Genomic DNA, 17,951 nt, shown 5'->3' with positions numbered 1-17,951 from the left:
TAAATCAGCTTAATCCACAATTGTGTTCAATGATATGCGTCTGCCAGAATTAGATCTGAAACTGAAAAAATGGTTAAAGATAAACAATCTCTCTTACAGAATAAAGGGACCCTTGCTGGAGTGAGGAAAATTATATGCACTCTATCCTGGCACAAAACAGCGTTTTTCTATCATAGGGAGAAATATGAGAAGTGACAGAAGTCATGGAAAGAATGGAAAGAAATGTGGAAGGATAAGGAGCAATAAAAGAGAAACCTGGATATACAGGCCTGTGTGTGTTGTGTTTATTTTATAATCTCTGATTCTCTTAAAGAGCTGATATCATAAAGAGTGAAGAAACAGTGAGATTGTACACATGTTAGAATGATTTATTTTGAAGCGATTATAAATAATGACATTTCTTCTTGTTAACATGTCTGTTATTACAGTTTTTTTGGATTGCTTACACACTAAAATTAAAAGTAGTACACTATTAGCAAAACCTTACACTCAAGAGGCAAAATATCAGCACATATTTGCACAACTATAAGCACATTGTCAACCTCACAGTTGTTGCAAAACTCTACACACAGTGATTTGCAAAACACTAAACACACTTAACATACATTACACACAAAAATCTATCATGAAGTCACTTTCTTGCAATACCAAAGCACTGACTGTCAAATTACTGCACTGTCCAGTTCAACTATCGGTTCAACACAGTCATCAGGTGTGCAAACACTTGTTTGCTTAATTGTAGACACACCAATCAGGTGTGTAAGCACTATAAAAAGCAGCAGGGGAGTTCATCGGTCTTCAAGCACAATGGAATGAGTCAGAGAAAGAGTAAGACGAGGAGGAGGACAAGGAGGAGGAGGAAGGGGAGGAAGAGGAATCAACAGAGGAGGAATCAACAGAGGAAGAGGAAGAGATGGAGGCCATGCTGGAGGTAGAGGTAGAGGAAGAGGAAGACAAGAAGGTGCTCAAAGAGGACCGAATCTGACAAATGAAATCCGTGCAACACTGGTTGACCACGTTGTCAACCACGGTCTGACGCTGAGGGAGGCTGGACTGCGAGTACAGCCAAATCTAAGCTGATACACAGTGGCAAGTGTGATAAGAACATTTCGACTGGAAAATAGGTATAGTAAAAATATCATCATATCAAAAACATCTGCACGGTTTCAGTAACTGCTTACAGTACTGTATTCTATGCACTATCAGCACTTCTGTTACAGTACCTTTTCCTGTGAAATTACTGTACTATTGTATACTGTTTTTTTTCCTACATGGGATTGAGGGTCAGGAACGACAAGGGGGAAGGCCTCCTATGTTCACAGAACAGCAAGAGAGGGAGATAGTAAACATGGTTTTGGCCAACAATGCTATAACACTCAATCAGCTACAAGCTAACATTGTCAATAACCACGCCAGTTTCAACGATATCCATCAGGTCTCAACATCAACACTGGCACGCATCCTACAAAATAAATGCAATTCCGAAAGGGTGAAACGACTGCGGCATGATTATGCAGAGGTATGTATTCACTTTAGCAGTGTGTTCTTGCATACTGTCTCATAATCTTTTACTGTACTGTAATATGTATACTAGATCTACACTGAACTACACAATTTTGCATGACACTGTTCTTCAGAGAGTTTTACGAATAGATGGAGAGGAGATCCAGCATGAGTTCATTTACGTAGATGAGGCTGGGTTCAACCTGACGAGAACACGAAGGAGGGGAAGAAACATCATTGGCCACAGGGCTATAGTCAATGTCCCAGGGCAACGTGGGGTTAATATAACACTCTGTGCAGCCATTACACAGAATGGGGTCCTCCACCGCCATGCCCATATGGGCCCTTACAACACAGCACACAGAACTTACATTCTTGGATCAATTGCACAACATAACAGCAGCAAATCAAATCGATCATATGCAATACATTGTTGTCTGGGACAATGTGTAGCCCTGTTTCAGCAACATCCACATTTCACCGTCCTATATCTTCCGCCATACTCTCCATTCCTCAACCCTATAGAAGGGTTTTTCTCGGCATGGCGGTGAAGGTATATGATCTCCGTCTCCAGGCTGAGGTACCCCTCATCCAAGCCATGGAGGAGGCCTTTGACCAGATGGAGGTAGCAGCAATGCAAGGATGGCTTCGTCATTCAAGACGTTTCTTTCCATGGTGTCTTGCTAATGACAACATTGCCTGCGAAATTCTCTGGCCAGATCCAGCTAGGCGAAGAGACAATGTCTATTTTTTTTTTGTTTTTTTTTACAGTAAACTTACAGTACAATACGTAAAGTGACATTTTGTTACAGTATTATGAATCTCCATGTCAACATTTTGTGCGTGTTGACAAATAAATGAGTTTCTTCAGTCTGCAACATTGGTCTTGTGTAGTGTTTGGTGAATTTACATTATATTTGTACTTTATTGATGGTAGCCTACTCTAATCATAGGGAAGTAGAAGTGCTAAAAGTGTTTTATTGTAGGTTTATCACAGCAGAGTGTAACTCGTGCAAACAGAGTATAGTAATGTGAAACGTGTGTGTAACAAAGTGTGGTTTTTAAACAGAAGTGTATAGTTTTTACAAGAGTGTTTAATTATGCAAGGGATCTGTATTGTTTTGCTAATTAGGTGTGGTGTTGTGCTAATTGTGTGTAATGTTTTGAAAACACGGGCCCTGTTTTGAAAATTGTGCTTAAGCAATCCAAAAAATCTGTATTACAGTAGCTATGTTTATTTAGTATTTGTATAGTATTGGTGGCTGTAGTTTGAGTTTTAATCTCTTTTTGATGTTTAAATACTGCTGTGTATTAGTTCCTGATGAGTTTCCTTTTGTGTATTACAGCGTAACATGGTCTGATGTGGTGATGTGGTGACAGAATAGAAAGCCTTTTTTTTACACATTACACACACACTTTGTTCCTCTAATTTAAAACACACACTTCTAATATTTTACATGAAGATGAAAATAAATCCTGTACCCATGTTGCTCAGGCTTTCACTCCATCTCACTTTACAGTTTTTCTCGATTGCTAAAACACTAAACCCCATTCTCTGAATCAAATGTTCAGTGAACTAAACCAATTTGTCAAATCAGACACTCTTTTGGCAAAACTCTAAACACATTCTCATTCACTAAACACATTTTGCACTGTGATGCACTTGTGCTGCAAATTGGTAAATACACGCGGCAAACAGTGAAAAGTGAAAACAACTACAACACAGTTGTCATCTGTAAAACACAATGACTCAAAATTGAACACACTTGTTTCTAATGATGTGATTAAACCAATTGCCCAGAATATAAGCCAGTTCAGAGGGCACAGGTGTGTTGGGTGGTTGTAAGAATGGTGGGAAACAATCTGAGAGGCAGAGGAAGAGTAAGAGTAAGAGGAGGAGGAGGAAGAAGAGGAGTAAGAGGAGGAGGAAGACCAAGAGCAGTCATTTCAGATGATATTCGAGCAACAGTCATAGACCATGTTCTTGCTCATGGTATGACAATGAGGGAAGCAGGCCTACGAGTTCAACCCAATTTGAGCAGATTCTCTGTGGCCACCATTGTCAGGACATTCAGAGAAGAAAACAGGTAAATGTTTCTTTTCATTTCGGTAATTGAAAGTTTACTGTATTCATTTGAGCCAGTACATATCTTTGTCAACAGAAAAGTGACAGGGGGGAAATAAGCATTTTTCCTTCTTGTAGAATTGCAAGACTACAACATGCGGGTGGAAGGACTGGTATGTTCTCCCAACAGCAAGAGACTCTCATTGTTGATATGGTCCTTCAAAACAATGCAATCCGCCTGCGTGAAATACAGGAAAGAGTTGTTGAAGACAATGCAAACTTTGAAGGAATGAACAGTGTCAGCCTTTCGACCATTGATCGTGTCCTCAAACGCAACAGGCTACGCATGAAGCAAGTGTACAGAGTACCCTTTGAGCACAACTCAGAACGGGTCAAAGAAACTACGATGTCAATATGTACAAGTAAGTGTACACTCAGACACTTTCAGCTCTGATGCTTACAGTACAATTCTATGCTACTAGCCAACCGTTACTGTAAACTGCCCTTTATACTAGTGTAGGGTATGTAAATACTGTAAGGTGTGTCTACAAATACACTTGCAGAAGTTTGTTTTTCTGTATCATTACTACTGTAAACTAATTACTATATGTATCCTTTTTTACATGTGTAGAGAGTGTTTGAACTGGATTCCATGGAAAGGCCCCATGAATGCATTTTCGTTGATGAAGCAGGGTTCAATCTGGCAAAGAGGAGAGGGAGAGGCAGGAACATAATTGGCCAACGTGCCATCGTGGGTGTCCCTGGCCAGCGTGGTGGCAATGTCACCCTTTGTGCAGCCATAAGTAACCGTGGGGTTCTCCACCATCATGCAACCCTGGGGCCATACAATACTGAACATCTTTTAACCTTTCTGGGAAGTCTTCGGGATGTTCTGCTTGAGCTTGAGCACCAGGATTATCAGCAGGCAGTGCATGCTGTGTATGTGGTGGTTTGGGACAATGTCAGCTTTCACCGGAGTGTCCGTGTACGTGAATGGTTCAATATCAACCAGCAATTCTTAAATGTTTTCCTTTCACCATACAGCCCTTTTCTAAACCCAATCGAGGAATTTTTCTCTGCGTGGCGGTGGAAGGTCTATAACCGAAACCCATATAACGGGGTAAGTCTTCTAGAGGCTATGGAATTGGCCTGTGGTGACATAGGTGTGGAATGTTTTCAAGGCTGGATCCGACACACCAGAGGGTTTTTCCCCCGTTGCCTGGCAAGGGACAACATTGCCTGTGAGGTGGATGAAGTCCTCTGGCCAGACCCAGCACGAAGATGCGAAGCTGAGGCAGACTGAATTGTGTAAAACAGACTTTTCAGTTGCACAACATTTGAGTTTATTATGCTTTTCATTTATAATTTTCTTTGACAGTACTAAGTGATGGTTACTGTAATATTTTCTTTATTGCAAATGGCATTTACGTACTGTGTATACAGTAACAAACAACATTTTCTTTAACTACATGCCCTGGATGCTGTGTTCTCCATTTTTTTGTGTTGTGTCTAATGATTGCTCCATAGTGTTTATATATTGATGGGTTGTGTTTATGATCTGAAAGCATAGTTTGATTTTGAGGACAGGTTAAATAGTTTAGGGGTGAGTGTTTGATTTTGCCAGAAAAGTCAAAGGTTTTTTAAAATTTAGTTTGAATATTTGGTTTTGTGTTTACAGTTCTGAGAAAATGGTTGACTGTTTCAAGAAATGTGTTTTAGCAATCAAGAAAAACTGTAATAAGTCAGACACACATCCGGCCATAAATATTCACAGCACGTTGGAGTTTAGTGAGGAATATGTTCAGACAGGGGGCACGGTGGCTTAGTGGTTAGCACGTTTGCCTCACACCTCCAGGGTCGGGGTTCGATTCCCGCCTCCACCTTGTGTGTGTGGAGTTTGCATGTTCTCCCCGTGCCTCGGGGGTTTCCTCCGGGTGCTCCGGTTTCCTCCCCCAGTCCAAAGACATGCATGGTAGGTTGATTGGCATCTCTGGAAAATTGTCCCTAGTGTGTGATTGCGTGAGTGAATGAGAGTGTGTGTGTGCCCTGCGATGGGTTGGCACTCCGTCCAGGGTGTATCCTGCCTTGATGCCCAATGACGCCTGAGATAGGCACAGGCTCCCCGTGACCCGAGGTAGTTCGGATAAGCGGTAGAAGATGAATGAATGAATGAATGAATGAATGTTCAGACAGTGCAGACCTTGGCTTGAAAACATTTTATTAAATCCAAGTCAATGCGCTCATGACTTCACTAACTTCTTGGGAATGTGTAAGAAGTGGGGAAAAGCAAAACATGTGGTGAAGCTGGACATCATGTAGATAGAGCACATACGGTAGAAGAGCTCAGATTATCAGACTTCTTATAAACACCTTTGGGGATTTCCAAGCTTCAGCTGGATTTATTAATGCAGTGTTATCAGTCAGTGTGTGTTTAAGTGTGTGTGTGTCTTGAATTCTCTTCTCCTGGTAGGATATGACTCATCAAATATTTTGTCATAAAAACTAATCACAGTAATCCTTTATTAACCCACAGGGTTCTGTTCTGTAGAATACTTATCAATTCTACAGAACACACTCAAATAAATATAGTGCCACATTTCAAATCATTTAATACGTGTGTCTATTACACCACAGAGCAGGACTGCCTTCATTCCAGCCAAAACACCCACAAGCCTTTGTATATGTTTCAGAGCCAAAGCAATCTGAACTTCAACACTTAACCTCAAACCCTAGACTCGAACCATAATCAGGTTAAAAGAACATTCTGCCTGCTGAAGTATTTAACATCGCAGTAAATCAGAACAGAGAAAATGGCTTCCTACACAAAATGGTGGTGCTCCAGTTTCCACTATCTAACTATCTAATGTTTTAAGGAAATAATAAGGACTTACTGATGACCAGGAGAGACCGATTCGTACGCATGATGCACTTAGGACTGAATAAATGATGAAGGATTGTGTACAGCTTGTAGATGAAACACGATTCTGATCTGAGAATTCACTTCCTGTTTTCTTTTTCTGTGAAAATACAACGTTACGGCGTGTATACGTAACCACGTACAGGGGTGGGTTCAAACACGAAGCAAGTCTCAGACTCATCACACTCTGACAAAATGGAGCTTATTTTATTGTCCACATCTCTTCAATAAATTCTGTAAGTGTTTCATGCTGCAAGCTATAAATAATAAAAGTGTGTGTGTGTTTGTGTGTGAACTAATTACATTATAGTACAGACACACAGTCTGAACTGAGAGGAGCATAAACTCTAGCGTCTCTCACTCTCTCGCTCTCTCTCTTTCTTTTTTTTTCTCAGTAACCTTTTTTTTTTATTAAAACTTTCAGAGACTTAATTATTCCAGGCCTCAGGGTTCCGATACGATATGCAGTGAAATGCATTATGCAACTGTCCGGTATAAGAATAAAAAATATAAAAAAGTATAAAAAAGCAAAAAATAAATTAAGAATAAAATAATAAAAAAGTATAAACTATATAAGAAATCTATATAAAAATATGAAAATATGAAATATAAAATCAGGACTCATGACTCATGATCAAAAATCAATAACTCATTCCACAGCTTCCTCCTATCTCCGCTTCATCACAAACACACACACACACACACACACAGACACACTTCTTGGCACTCCCTTAGAGAGTATTGCCAGGTTCAAGAGAAATTTCCCCTCAACCAGTTGTGCCCCTGACTTTTCACTGCTGTATAGCTTCAAGTAGAAATTTACTGTCTGCTTGTGAATTTCAGTGGGTGTCATTGAGAGATCACCTGATTCTTTTCACAGAGCATGTATGAATCTTTTCTGTCCATTCTTTTGCTCTAAACTGAAAAAGAACTCAGTCATGCTTTTAAAGCATGATCAGACCAGCGCCCCTGTGCTGTGATGTCTAGCAGGTCGTTCACTTTGGCTTTTTTAATTTTGAGGGCATCAATATGTCCTCGATCTCCTGTGGCCTCCAAATGCTGGAGTTCCACTATTTCTATCTCCAGAGCTTCAGAGATATAACAATGTCTCTTGTAATGTTGAGAATGTACTGTTGACAAAGTACATTTATTTGTGTTTTAGTCACGTCCCACCACTGCTGTAATGAGCTAAAAACTGCTTTCTTAGGGCCTTTTTACACCTGGTCACTTCATGTGTTTTCTCTGATCCAATAGCTATCTGATTTGTTAAAACTCTTCCATTTATATTAGGCCACATAAATGCTTCCTGGCAAATCGGATATCAATCCGATCTTTCTACTCCAGCCCAATATGCAAATATATTTTACCTCATTTCCGGGGTAATTGAAATGCAACATGCGTTGGTGTATGCGGTTGCTACAAAAAACAGCATTTACTGTTTGCCGCATTTTCGCTGGCGGCAGCAGTGCATTTTAAGACCCAACGAGACACCTGGGTGAAAGACCGGAGCAGCGCTGATGGGAAAACATATTTGTTTCTGGTTTCTGGGTCACGATTCACAACTCGTGAGTCACCTGCGAGTGACGTACTTCCGTTTGGGAGGAGTATAGCGCTAACGTATGTGGCTTGAACAACCACATGCATTTACACCTGTCCAGTTTCATCTGAAATGCGTCCCAGACCACCTCCTGAAGTGGTTTGAACAATCGGATATCCGTCTTGAAACCATTTTGGAGGGCATTTACACCTGGTCTTTTTACCATCGGATAGCTATCAGATCACAGAAAACGCAAGTGACCAGGTGTAAAAACCCCCTTAGATTTAAAACAATTCCATAAATGACTGTATCATACTGTATTCAGAGATGCCTACTCGAACAATAAAACACTTTGTAACACTTTCTACACTTTGCATCAGCCGATGTTTAAAATTATAAAAACGATCCTATCTTGCCAGGAAGAGTGTGTTGTCTATGGTGTGGTCCCATGTGTACTTTCCCTTTGTCTTAATAAGAGTTCTCCATGTATCACCATATATCTCCATATAGCCTCCAACATCTCCCACAGATGCTTATTGGAAGCCACATGAGGTTCTGCATAGTTCCGGTCTAAAATATCTGTTGTACAGTTAAAATCTAAGCCTAAAATTAAAATACTATCAGTGTTTCAGTCAGCTATTACATTATTCAGTTTGTCTAAAAAACTTATCTTCTCCACTGCGTTGGTGGGAGCCTACACACAGATAAAAACTAAAACCTCATAAAAAGCTTTAACTTTTAAAAGCCTCCCACTTAAAATCTCTTAAACTGAATAAGAACAAGGAATAAAAATGTGAGCAAACCGCAAGGCGACTCCACCACTGTGTTGAGTTGTGACTTAAAATAACCAACCCTTCCCACTCCTTCACCAAATGAGTGGCATTACCGACATCGCCCGACATCAATAGGTTTTGCTTTAAAAGTTCGTATAATTTACTGTAGCTCTCTTGCTGTACTCTTGCACCATTGATATTCAAACTTGCAATGTGAATCCCATTTATTATAAAATGTAGATAAAATAAACAGTAAACAGTCTCCAACATAAAACACACAACACATTCTATAGGTCATCATCGCATTCTGTAGGTCATTATCGGGGTTTTCCCGATTCACTTTTGTTACTGAAAGACTTCCGCATAAATAAGAGATCCTTCTCCTCTATAATGTTTGACATTGTGGATGTTTTCTGTCTGGGGAAAAAATCTTCAATCACAACATTTTTTTGCCATTTTGTATTTTCGTCCTCAACAATGTACTCAACACTTAACTGTTCTTCTTGTGAGCCAAAGGTGTACACAATATCTGACATACAGTCTTCAGACATCACTGTCTGACTCTCTTTCTTCTACTTTGTTTTTTCCTCTTAGTCGGTACTTTAAACATTGGCACATCTCATCTTCCATCTCCACATCTCTGTCTTGTTTCTGGGTGACAGTCCTGTACCTCTGTCTCATGCCCCACCACATTACTGACCGTTACTGGGTTTTTACACCTGGTCACTTCATGCGTTTTCTGTGATCCGATAGCTGTCCGATGGTAAAAAGACCAGGGGTCTCATTTATAAAGCGTGCAACCTTTATAAATCACAACCTTTGCATGAAAACTGGCGTACGCACGTTCCCAGCCCCGTTTTGTGCGTACGGCAGTTTTCGCGCAAAGGTTGTGATCTAAAAAAAACAAACTTGACGGGAAAATGTGCGCACCTTTTAAGCAAACTTTGAGACGTGCGTACGCACAATCTGGAGACAAAGGCAAAATATGATCTACCGAAATGATGCTACACACACACAGTCAAACAATGTTCAAAGCATTGGGCATTGCAATTCAGTTGGCCTCCAGACAAAACAAAAGCTACACATTTGTAAACATTTCACACACACACACACACACACACACACACACACACACACACACACACACATACACGTGCACGCACACACACACACACTCGTACACACTCATGCACACACACACAAACACAAACACATATTGGGCATTGCATTTCATTAGGCCTCCAGAAAAAAAATATTTTTTTCCATTTCCAAAAAATGGAAAAAAAATCCATTTGTAAATATTTCTCACTTTTGATATACCTTTGCCTAGCAGAGGGCAAAATATGGTCTACTGAAATGATGCTACACACACACACACACACACACACACACACACACACACACACACACACACACACACACACACACACACAAGCACTGGGCATAGCAATTCATTAGGCATCCAGAAAAAACAAAAGCTACTCATATGTAAATATTTCACACTTGTTAGATGCATTTGTCCAGCTGGGGGAAAAATCTGATCTACCAACAAGCTTTACACACACACACACACACAAGCATTGGGCATTGCAATTCATTGAGCCTCCAAAAAAACAAAAACAATCATTTGTAAATATTTCACACTTGTTATATGCATTTGTCCAGCTGGGGACAATATCTTCTCTTCTCTTCCTCTTCTACCAACATCTTTACACACACACACACACACACAGGTTGTGTTTTCATATTCAAATCATATTTGTTTCCTCTCTCTTATTTATGGATTTAGTTGCATCAGCCAGCTTTGGCCTGGAGATATGCTGAGTAATGTTGACATTTATCAGTCAGTGGTTATCCAAAATAATATTTAATAATTTGCTTATTTTACTCAAAATTTGGCAAAAGTTCATAAGGTTATAATAAAAAAAAACATAAGGAGGTAAACGAAGTTTTATTCACATGAATTTTTTGTTTTTGAGTGTGTGTGTGCGCGTGTAGCCTGTTGTTGGTTGAACAGATGACATCAGGTGGGCAAAATAGATATTACAAGTGTAAAATAGATATTATACACAGAATGGTGATAATTGTAGAATTTCTGATTTATAAGCATTCGAGTCAATTTGACCTGGAAAAAAAAACAGGTTTTATTATTTGCTGATATTAAAAATGGTCAAAATGGTTTCAAAACAATCTCCTGCCCTTTAAATATACCAGCCTGTAATTGTGCATCAACTTTTGTGCCTCTATAGTGAAAATAATTCAAAATTTCTGGTTTTTTTTACTAAAAAATTAATCATTTTTGTATAAAAATGAGGTTTATTATACCAAATATATATATTTTTTTGCAAAATATATGTTATGTTGGAAACAAGTTAGACTAAAAAGGTGAAAAAAAAGGCTATCATATATACTTCATTTTTTATAAGCAGTCAAAACAGACAAGGTCAAGTTGACTCAGCACTCCTAATTTGTATAGGTGGACAATAGGAGGGTTAAAGAATATTAAACTTAAAATTTAAAATACTGTACTATACCTACCCTATCCCTAATGAGCAAGCCGGAGGCGACAGCAGCAAGGAAAAACTCCCTGAGATGATATGAGGAACAAACCTTGAGAGGAACCAGACTCAGAAGGGAACCTCATCCTCATTTGGGTGACACTCTACAGTAAATAGTATGTAAATAATGTCCTTTCTACAACCGTTTATAATAATGTAACTGAGAGCTCCTGAGGAACTAAGGGGGTCATCGCAAACTCTGAGTTCAGCACAGACCTGATTGCTGATAAAGACCAGACCATACAGCTGACTGACACAACATACTGTAGGTTCAAAGAAGGCATGACAGTCTCCGGGTGGCTCCATCCACAACAATCCCATGAGTCACTGGCTGACCATGCAGATCTATCCCTGACAGGGTGACCACCAGGTGACAGTGGACACCAACCACAGGTAGAACATCAGGATTGACAAAGTAGCTTCATAAGAAGAGATGATCAGGCTAGGAACTCAAAACACCAGGAGATCGGGAGTGGCATATATATCGAGAGAGAGAGAGAGAGAGAGAGAGAGAGAGAGAGAGAGAGAGAGAGAGAGAGAGAAAGAGAGAGAAGTATGACTGTGATCAGGTGATGGAAAATGTAAATTATGTGCAATGTGTAGACAGGGACTCCAGCAAGACTAGCTATGACAGCATAACTAAAAGGCTAGAGCCAGAAGGCGTGACAGACATGAGGGCTTCCTGGGATGTAAAGTGTCCCACCACTCCACAGTCTGCAAACCTGAGCGACTTGCGAGGGTGGTAAGCCGACAGCATCCAGACATCCCAATTCACCAAACACTCTATGCCCATGAACCCTCCAGATCTACTCCTTTACCTAAGAAAAGATATTCATAAAAATCTAGACTAAACAAATGTGTTTTTAGCCTGGACTTAAACAATGAGACTGTGTCTGAGTCCCGAACACTAAACACTGGTTGTTCCTCAACCAGATAAAGACGAAGCTAGCGCAGTAATACAGCACGAACCCACTAACAGCATATCGTAATCACACACACACTTTCCTGATCAGGCTCAGGTTACAGCCGCTCTGTACCACAGAGCCAGGTGGGGTAATTAGCATGTTAGCATCACGCTGTTGTTGCTAATTTTAAGTAGTCATAATAATAACAGTGAGTCTAAACAGCTAGCACTATGTAAACCTAATCTTTCAGTACTGTGAGTGTTGTGAGCTTAAATGTGATAATAAATACTGTATGTGTGTGTGTAAACTTTTTTAAAATGAAACTTCTGAGTTGATTACTGCGTAGAAAGCCTGAACACAAGCCTTTTTTTGCAGAGGCCCGTGTAAAAATTACAATGTGGTCATAATGGAGATCAATGAGGCCGCGATATGTACAGTATCTCACAGAAGTAAGTACACCTCTCACATTTTTGTAAATAATAAATGACACTGTGCTACAATGTAAAGTAGTGAGTGTTCAGCTTGTATAACAGTGTTAATTTGCTGTCCCCTCAAAATAACTCAACACACAGCCATTAATGTCTAAATTGCTGGCCACAAAAGTGAGTACACCACTAAGTGAAAATGTGCAAATTGTCTCCAGACCCAAAAAAATCAGTCCTCTAGCTGAAACACAGAGAAAGATATGGCTGAAAACTTGGGAAACTATGTCCCCAATGGCTAAAACGTCTAGAAGCATTAACACACAGAAATATGCACACACACTCTCTCTCCTGTCACTACTCTCACTGTTTAAACATGTGCAGCTCTGAATCAATCCCATTTGAATGTTAATAATAGCTGTAAATGATGTAAGAGTATTACACCACAGAGAAGGACTGCCTTCATTCCAGCCATAACACCCAGAAACCTCTGTATATGTTTCAGAGCCAAAGCAATCTGAGCTTCAACATTTAACCTCAAACCCTGCATTAAAACCATAATCAGTTTAAAAGAACATTCTGCCTGCTGAAGTATTTCACTGTAAATCAGAGCAGTGAAAATGTCTGACACTTAACACAAGTGTGTGGCACTACAGTGGCCACTATCTAATGTTTTAAGGAAATAATAAGGACTTACTGATGAGCAGGAGAGACCGATTCATACGCATTATGCACATAGGACTGAATAAATAATGAAGGATGGTGGACAGCTTGTAGATGAAACACGATACACAGAGTCTAATAATTCTCTTCCTGTTTTCAGTGAAAATGAAAGTAACCACTCAAAGGTATGTCTCAACTCAAAAAAAAAAAGCATGTCTCAACTCAATACATTATGTATTCTTAAAGTGCTAGCTGTACATAATAAAAATGTGTGTGAAAAAACAAGGTGTGATGAACATTTTGTGTTCTGTTGTTATTTTAAAAAAGGTTTATTCTATGTTAAGGACATGGTCAGGGAAAATATTACTGAAGATTATGTTATGTATTAATGTCTCATATCCAGGCCCCTGTACTGATTATAGTAATATCATGATAATTACATTAATAATGCTAATAATTATGATCACTATTATAGTAACAAATCTTGTCACACTTTTTTTTTGCACTTCTTTTTTTTTAATTTACAGAATAAAGCAGCCGTCATTATGGTATTTGTGTGAAAGCTGATCTTACAGGATGTATTTTCTGAACATTTTCCTGTAACATTATTTTTTGGGTGATTTCTTTTTGGGTCACATCTACAACATTAATAACTCAGGACACTGACAGTACAGGAAGAATAAACCATCTCTTTATTCATATAACACACACACACACAAACAAACACACACACACACACACAGGTGACTCAGGTACAACAGCAGCAGGACCTTAAATAGATTTTTAAAAAAAAGAACAGCAGAGATAGAAGTGATTAACCAGAAGGGGAAGGAGAAGAGATGGAGAGAGACGTGTGAGAAAAAAAGAAGAAGATTTCAGGTCAAAGAAGAAAAACGACAGAAAAGACGTATTTTCTAAAGCAGAATAACACAAGGAAGGAAAAAGGATGAACAGATCAACACATGCAAAAAGAAAACAGACCTGAGAGGAGTGAAAAGAAAAAGACAGGAGAGTCAGACACAGGAAAGGATGAGAGAATAGGCGGAAGAGTAGAAGTACAGGAGAGAGAGAGAGAGAGAGAGAGAGAGAGAGAGAGAGAGAGAGAGAGAGAGAGAGATAATGACAGTTTTGTGTTGCAAAGAGAAACAAAAGAAGGATAAAAAGCTAAAGATAGTAAAAGAGTGAAAGTTCTGTAAGTTTAAACAGAAAGATGGAAAGAGAAAGAAAAGATAAAATGGAGATTGAAACAGGAATGTGTGTGAGAGAGAAAGAGAGAAAAAATAGAGAGAGAAAGATATACTGTAAGGGTGAAAAGAGAATAAGGAGAAATAACTGAAAGGACAAAGTGAGCAGAGAGAAAAGATGAATCGAAAGTTGAGTTTAGAAACAGAAGAAAAAGAAGAAAACATGCATCAGATTATAAAGGGGAAGCTGCTGGAGACCGCAGTGCATGCTGGGAAATAAACACAGTGAAGAAGTGGAATAAAGAATGCGTAAAAGGCAAGAAAATTATATGGAAGAAATAAGTAGAAGAAATAGAGCAGGACAGATAGAAGGACAGCTCAAACATCATGCAAAGAAAAAAGAAAGCAGGAAACAGAAGAACAGAAGAAGTGTGGAGCGAGTGAAGGAGAGATCAGAAGAGAGAAAGAAAAACGAACAGAATACAAAGAGAATGAAAAATGAAAAACAGGCAGATTGAAACAGAAGGAAAAGCTCAAACAAACAGGATGGAGAGATAGATAAATATATATAATGAAACGGTGAAATAAATAAAAGAGTCTGAATAATGAAATGAAAAAGGAAACTTTCAGCGCAAAAAGGAAGTGAGGATAAAGTGGCATAAAAAAGAGACACAAAAGCAGGAGACAGACAGGATGAAAAATACACTAGAAATTACATTTCAAAGGTCACATACACAGACATACACACACTTTATGCTGTTTTAGAATCTTTAAAGTAATAATCTACACTATATGTAAATAATAATAATAATAATAATAATATGCTTACAGAGATGGTGCTGCAGTGCATCATGGGATTGATTAGCATGTGAGTTTAATGTTCTACAGAGCTGTAACTGATTTTATTTATTTTTCTTTCTTTTTTTTTTGTTTTAACCAAAATCAACTAACATTGTGCTCAAAGGAGAGGGGCCATTATCAGGATGCACTGTAAATGGGCGTGGCCTTCAGAAGGGCGGGGTCATTAATGTTTTTATACAAAAGTCCTTCAGTAGTTTATGATGTTATGAAAAATCTGAGACTGAAACCCAGTTAAAAGTGCACTAATTCCCTGAGTGTGTGTGGGTGTGTGTAGTCGTGTTTCTCTATACCATGAGCAGTGATTGTGATAATCTAATGATATGATACTTTCACAGTAAACGTGCCTCATGATATCAATATCATCTCCTGTGAGGTAGAGCACGCGCACACACGCACACACACACACACACACGGTGAGGAGGAGAAACAACTGAGTCACCTGAACCTGTACACACTTCAGTGAAGCTCACAGTTTAACACTGTACTGTCACACACACACACACACACACACACACACACACACACGGTGAGGAGGAGAAACAACTGAGTCACCTGAACCTGTACACACTTCAGTGAAGCTCACAGTTTAACACTGTACTGTCACACACACACACACACACACACTGCACTGCACATCAATATTACAATAACCTACAAAAATAGTTCAAATGTTCTCTAAGCTCTGGGTACGTGCAGGTAAACTTCCACGATACACTGCAACATTCAGGGCACAATATTGCTGAGGCGGAGCTTAACTTAAACTCAACTGGCTAATCACACCTGATTGGCCTGCTAACATGCTAATGCTAGCGTTTTTCTGTCAGCAGACGATTTCACTTACATAGTTAGCATTACACAGACTGCTTTGCTAATGTCATGTGAAAACGTTTGCTTGGCTGATTCAACTTTTAGTTTTTACTCTGCCCTTTGATCCATGGACTTCTATCTGTCACAGATGAGGATCACTGTATGATCCTTGCATTAGCTTTATGTTAGCTGAGATGGCCGTGCCGTAATTCTGTTCCTCAACCAGATAAAGACGAATGCTGTGATTAGTGCAGTAATACAGTAGAAACGTTTGTCAGCACGTACCCGCTAACAGCATATCGTAATCACACACACACTTTCCTGATCACACTCAGGTAACAGCCGCTCTGTACCACAGAGCCAGGCGGGGTAATTAGCATGTTAGCATCAGGCTGGCGTTGCTAATGGTACAAAAAGTAGTCATAATAATAACAGTGAGTCTAAACAGCTAGCACTATGTAAATCATCTCCTTCAGTACTGTGAGCGTTGTGAGCACCACGTATGAGGTCAGTGAAGGCGTGGTTTCTCCCAGGCTCATCAGTTCATTGGCTGATTAAAGTTCCTCCCAGGTTATCATGTAGGGGAGCAGTGGGGGGCAGGAGGTCAATGTGAGGTCAGCAGGGGGTCAGTATGGGGTGAAGCGGTTGTAGCCTCCTCGGTACAGACTCGCCTGGGGGACAACACACAAACAACCTGTTTAAATACACTCAAACACGCTCAAACACACACACACACACACACACACACACACACACATTCACAAAGTGTGTATGAATCTCACCATAGTGCTGACTCCATATGTAGTGGTCGGACCTACAGAGTGATGATAGGGGTCAGTGGTATACACTCTCCCGTACCTACACACACAAACACAAACACACACACTTGTTCAAACTGGTGTATGTTGGTGTATAATCTGATTAAATGATAAGATTAATGTATTTTAGATTTTTACCCATCACTGTACGTAGCTGTAGCTGTTGCTGAAGGAGATTGAGCCACTCTGTATGCAGCAGGATATCCTCCCTAACACACACACACATTTCACTTTGTAAAATACATTTACACAAAGTTTATTTAAAATTATTCATTAAAATATCTTGTTTTTAAACTCACATAGACTTCTGTTCCATACAGTCCATCCTGATACACCACCCTGTAACACACACACACAGTTTATCAGTAAACAGTGATATTATATGTCATCTGTCCCTATTATCTGTCATCTGTCTGTCTGTCTGTCTGAGAGAATAAGACTGACCCTGGGTAGGCGGGAACAGCAGTGGGTGTGGCTGCAGAGCGAATGGTATTATACACAGCACGTCCACGCCCCCTCAGGGTGGAGCCTCTGTAAGCCAGCGTTGCTGTAGGAACAGGATAAGGAAAGCTGGCCACTACAAAAAAGGAAGAAATGAGTCAGTGTGTGAGAGACTTCACTGATTATTCACACCAACACGTGCAGTGTGTGGCTGTGTTTAGTGTTATGTGTGTGTCACATTGTTATTGACAGGAAACCGATGAAACTGCATGCCATAAAGAGTAGAGGAAGTTTGAGAGTGTGTGTGTGAGAGAGAGTGAGAGAGAGAGAGTGAGAGAGAGAGAGAGATGGAGTACCAGTGTAGAGTTCTGGAGCGTACATGGCCCCCATCACAGGATTAATCTTCCATCCTGCAGCTGCACAGACACAGTGAGATGATGATTAAAACAAACAAACAAACAGACAGACAGACAGACAGACAGACAGTCAGTCAGACA

The 17,951-nt window shown here is 39.7% G+C and overlaps 1 protein-coding gene across 1 annotated transcript in view; it reads right to left on the bottom strand.

The window, feature by feature from the left end:
- Positions 1-14,012: 14,012 nt before the first annotated feature.
- Positions 14,013-17,951, bottom strand: part of rbfox1l (RNA binding fox-1 homolog 1, like) — a 14,212-nt gene continuing 10,273 nt past the window's right edge. The window contains exons 8-13 of the mRNA XM_060870989.1: positions 17,811-17,870; positions 17,458-17,590; positions 17,313-17,352; positions 17,152-17,222; positions 16,978-17,053; positions 14,013-16,866 (exon numbers count right to left, since the gene is read on the bottom strand). Of these exons, the coding sequence (XP_060726972.1) occupies positions 16,822-16,866; positions 16,978-17,053; positions 17,152-17,222; positions 17,313-17,352; positions 17,458-17,590; positions 17,811-17,870 (425 nt within the window). The 3' untranslated portion in view covers positions 14,013-16,821. The remainder of the gene's footprint in view (positions 16,867-16,977; positions 17,054-17,151; positions 17,223-17,312; positions 17,353-17,457; positions 17,591-17,810; positions 17,871-17,951) is intronic.

Source organism: Tachysurus vachellii, chromosome 5, assembly GCF_030014155.1.
Source record: "Tachysurus vachellii isolate PV-2020 chromosome 5, HZAU_Pvac_v1, whole genome shotgun sequence".
Lineage (NCBI taxonomy): Eukaryota > Metazoa > Chordata > Actinopteri > Siluriformes > Bagridae > Tachysurus > Tachysurus vachellii.
The sequence above is the reverse complement of the archived record's forward strand: the minus strand, read 5'-3'. Positions and strand labels throughout refer to the sequence as shown.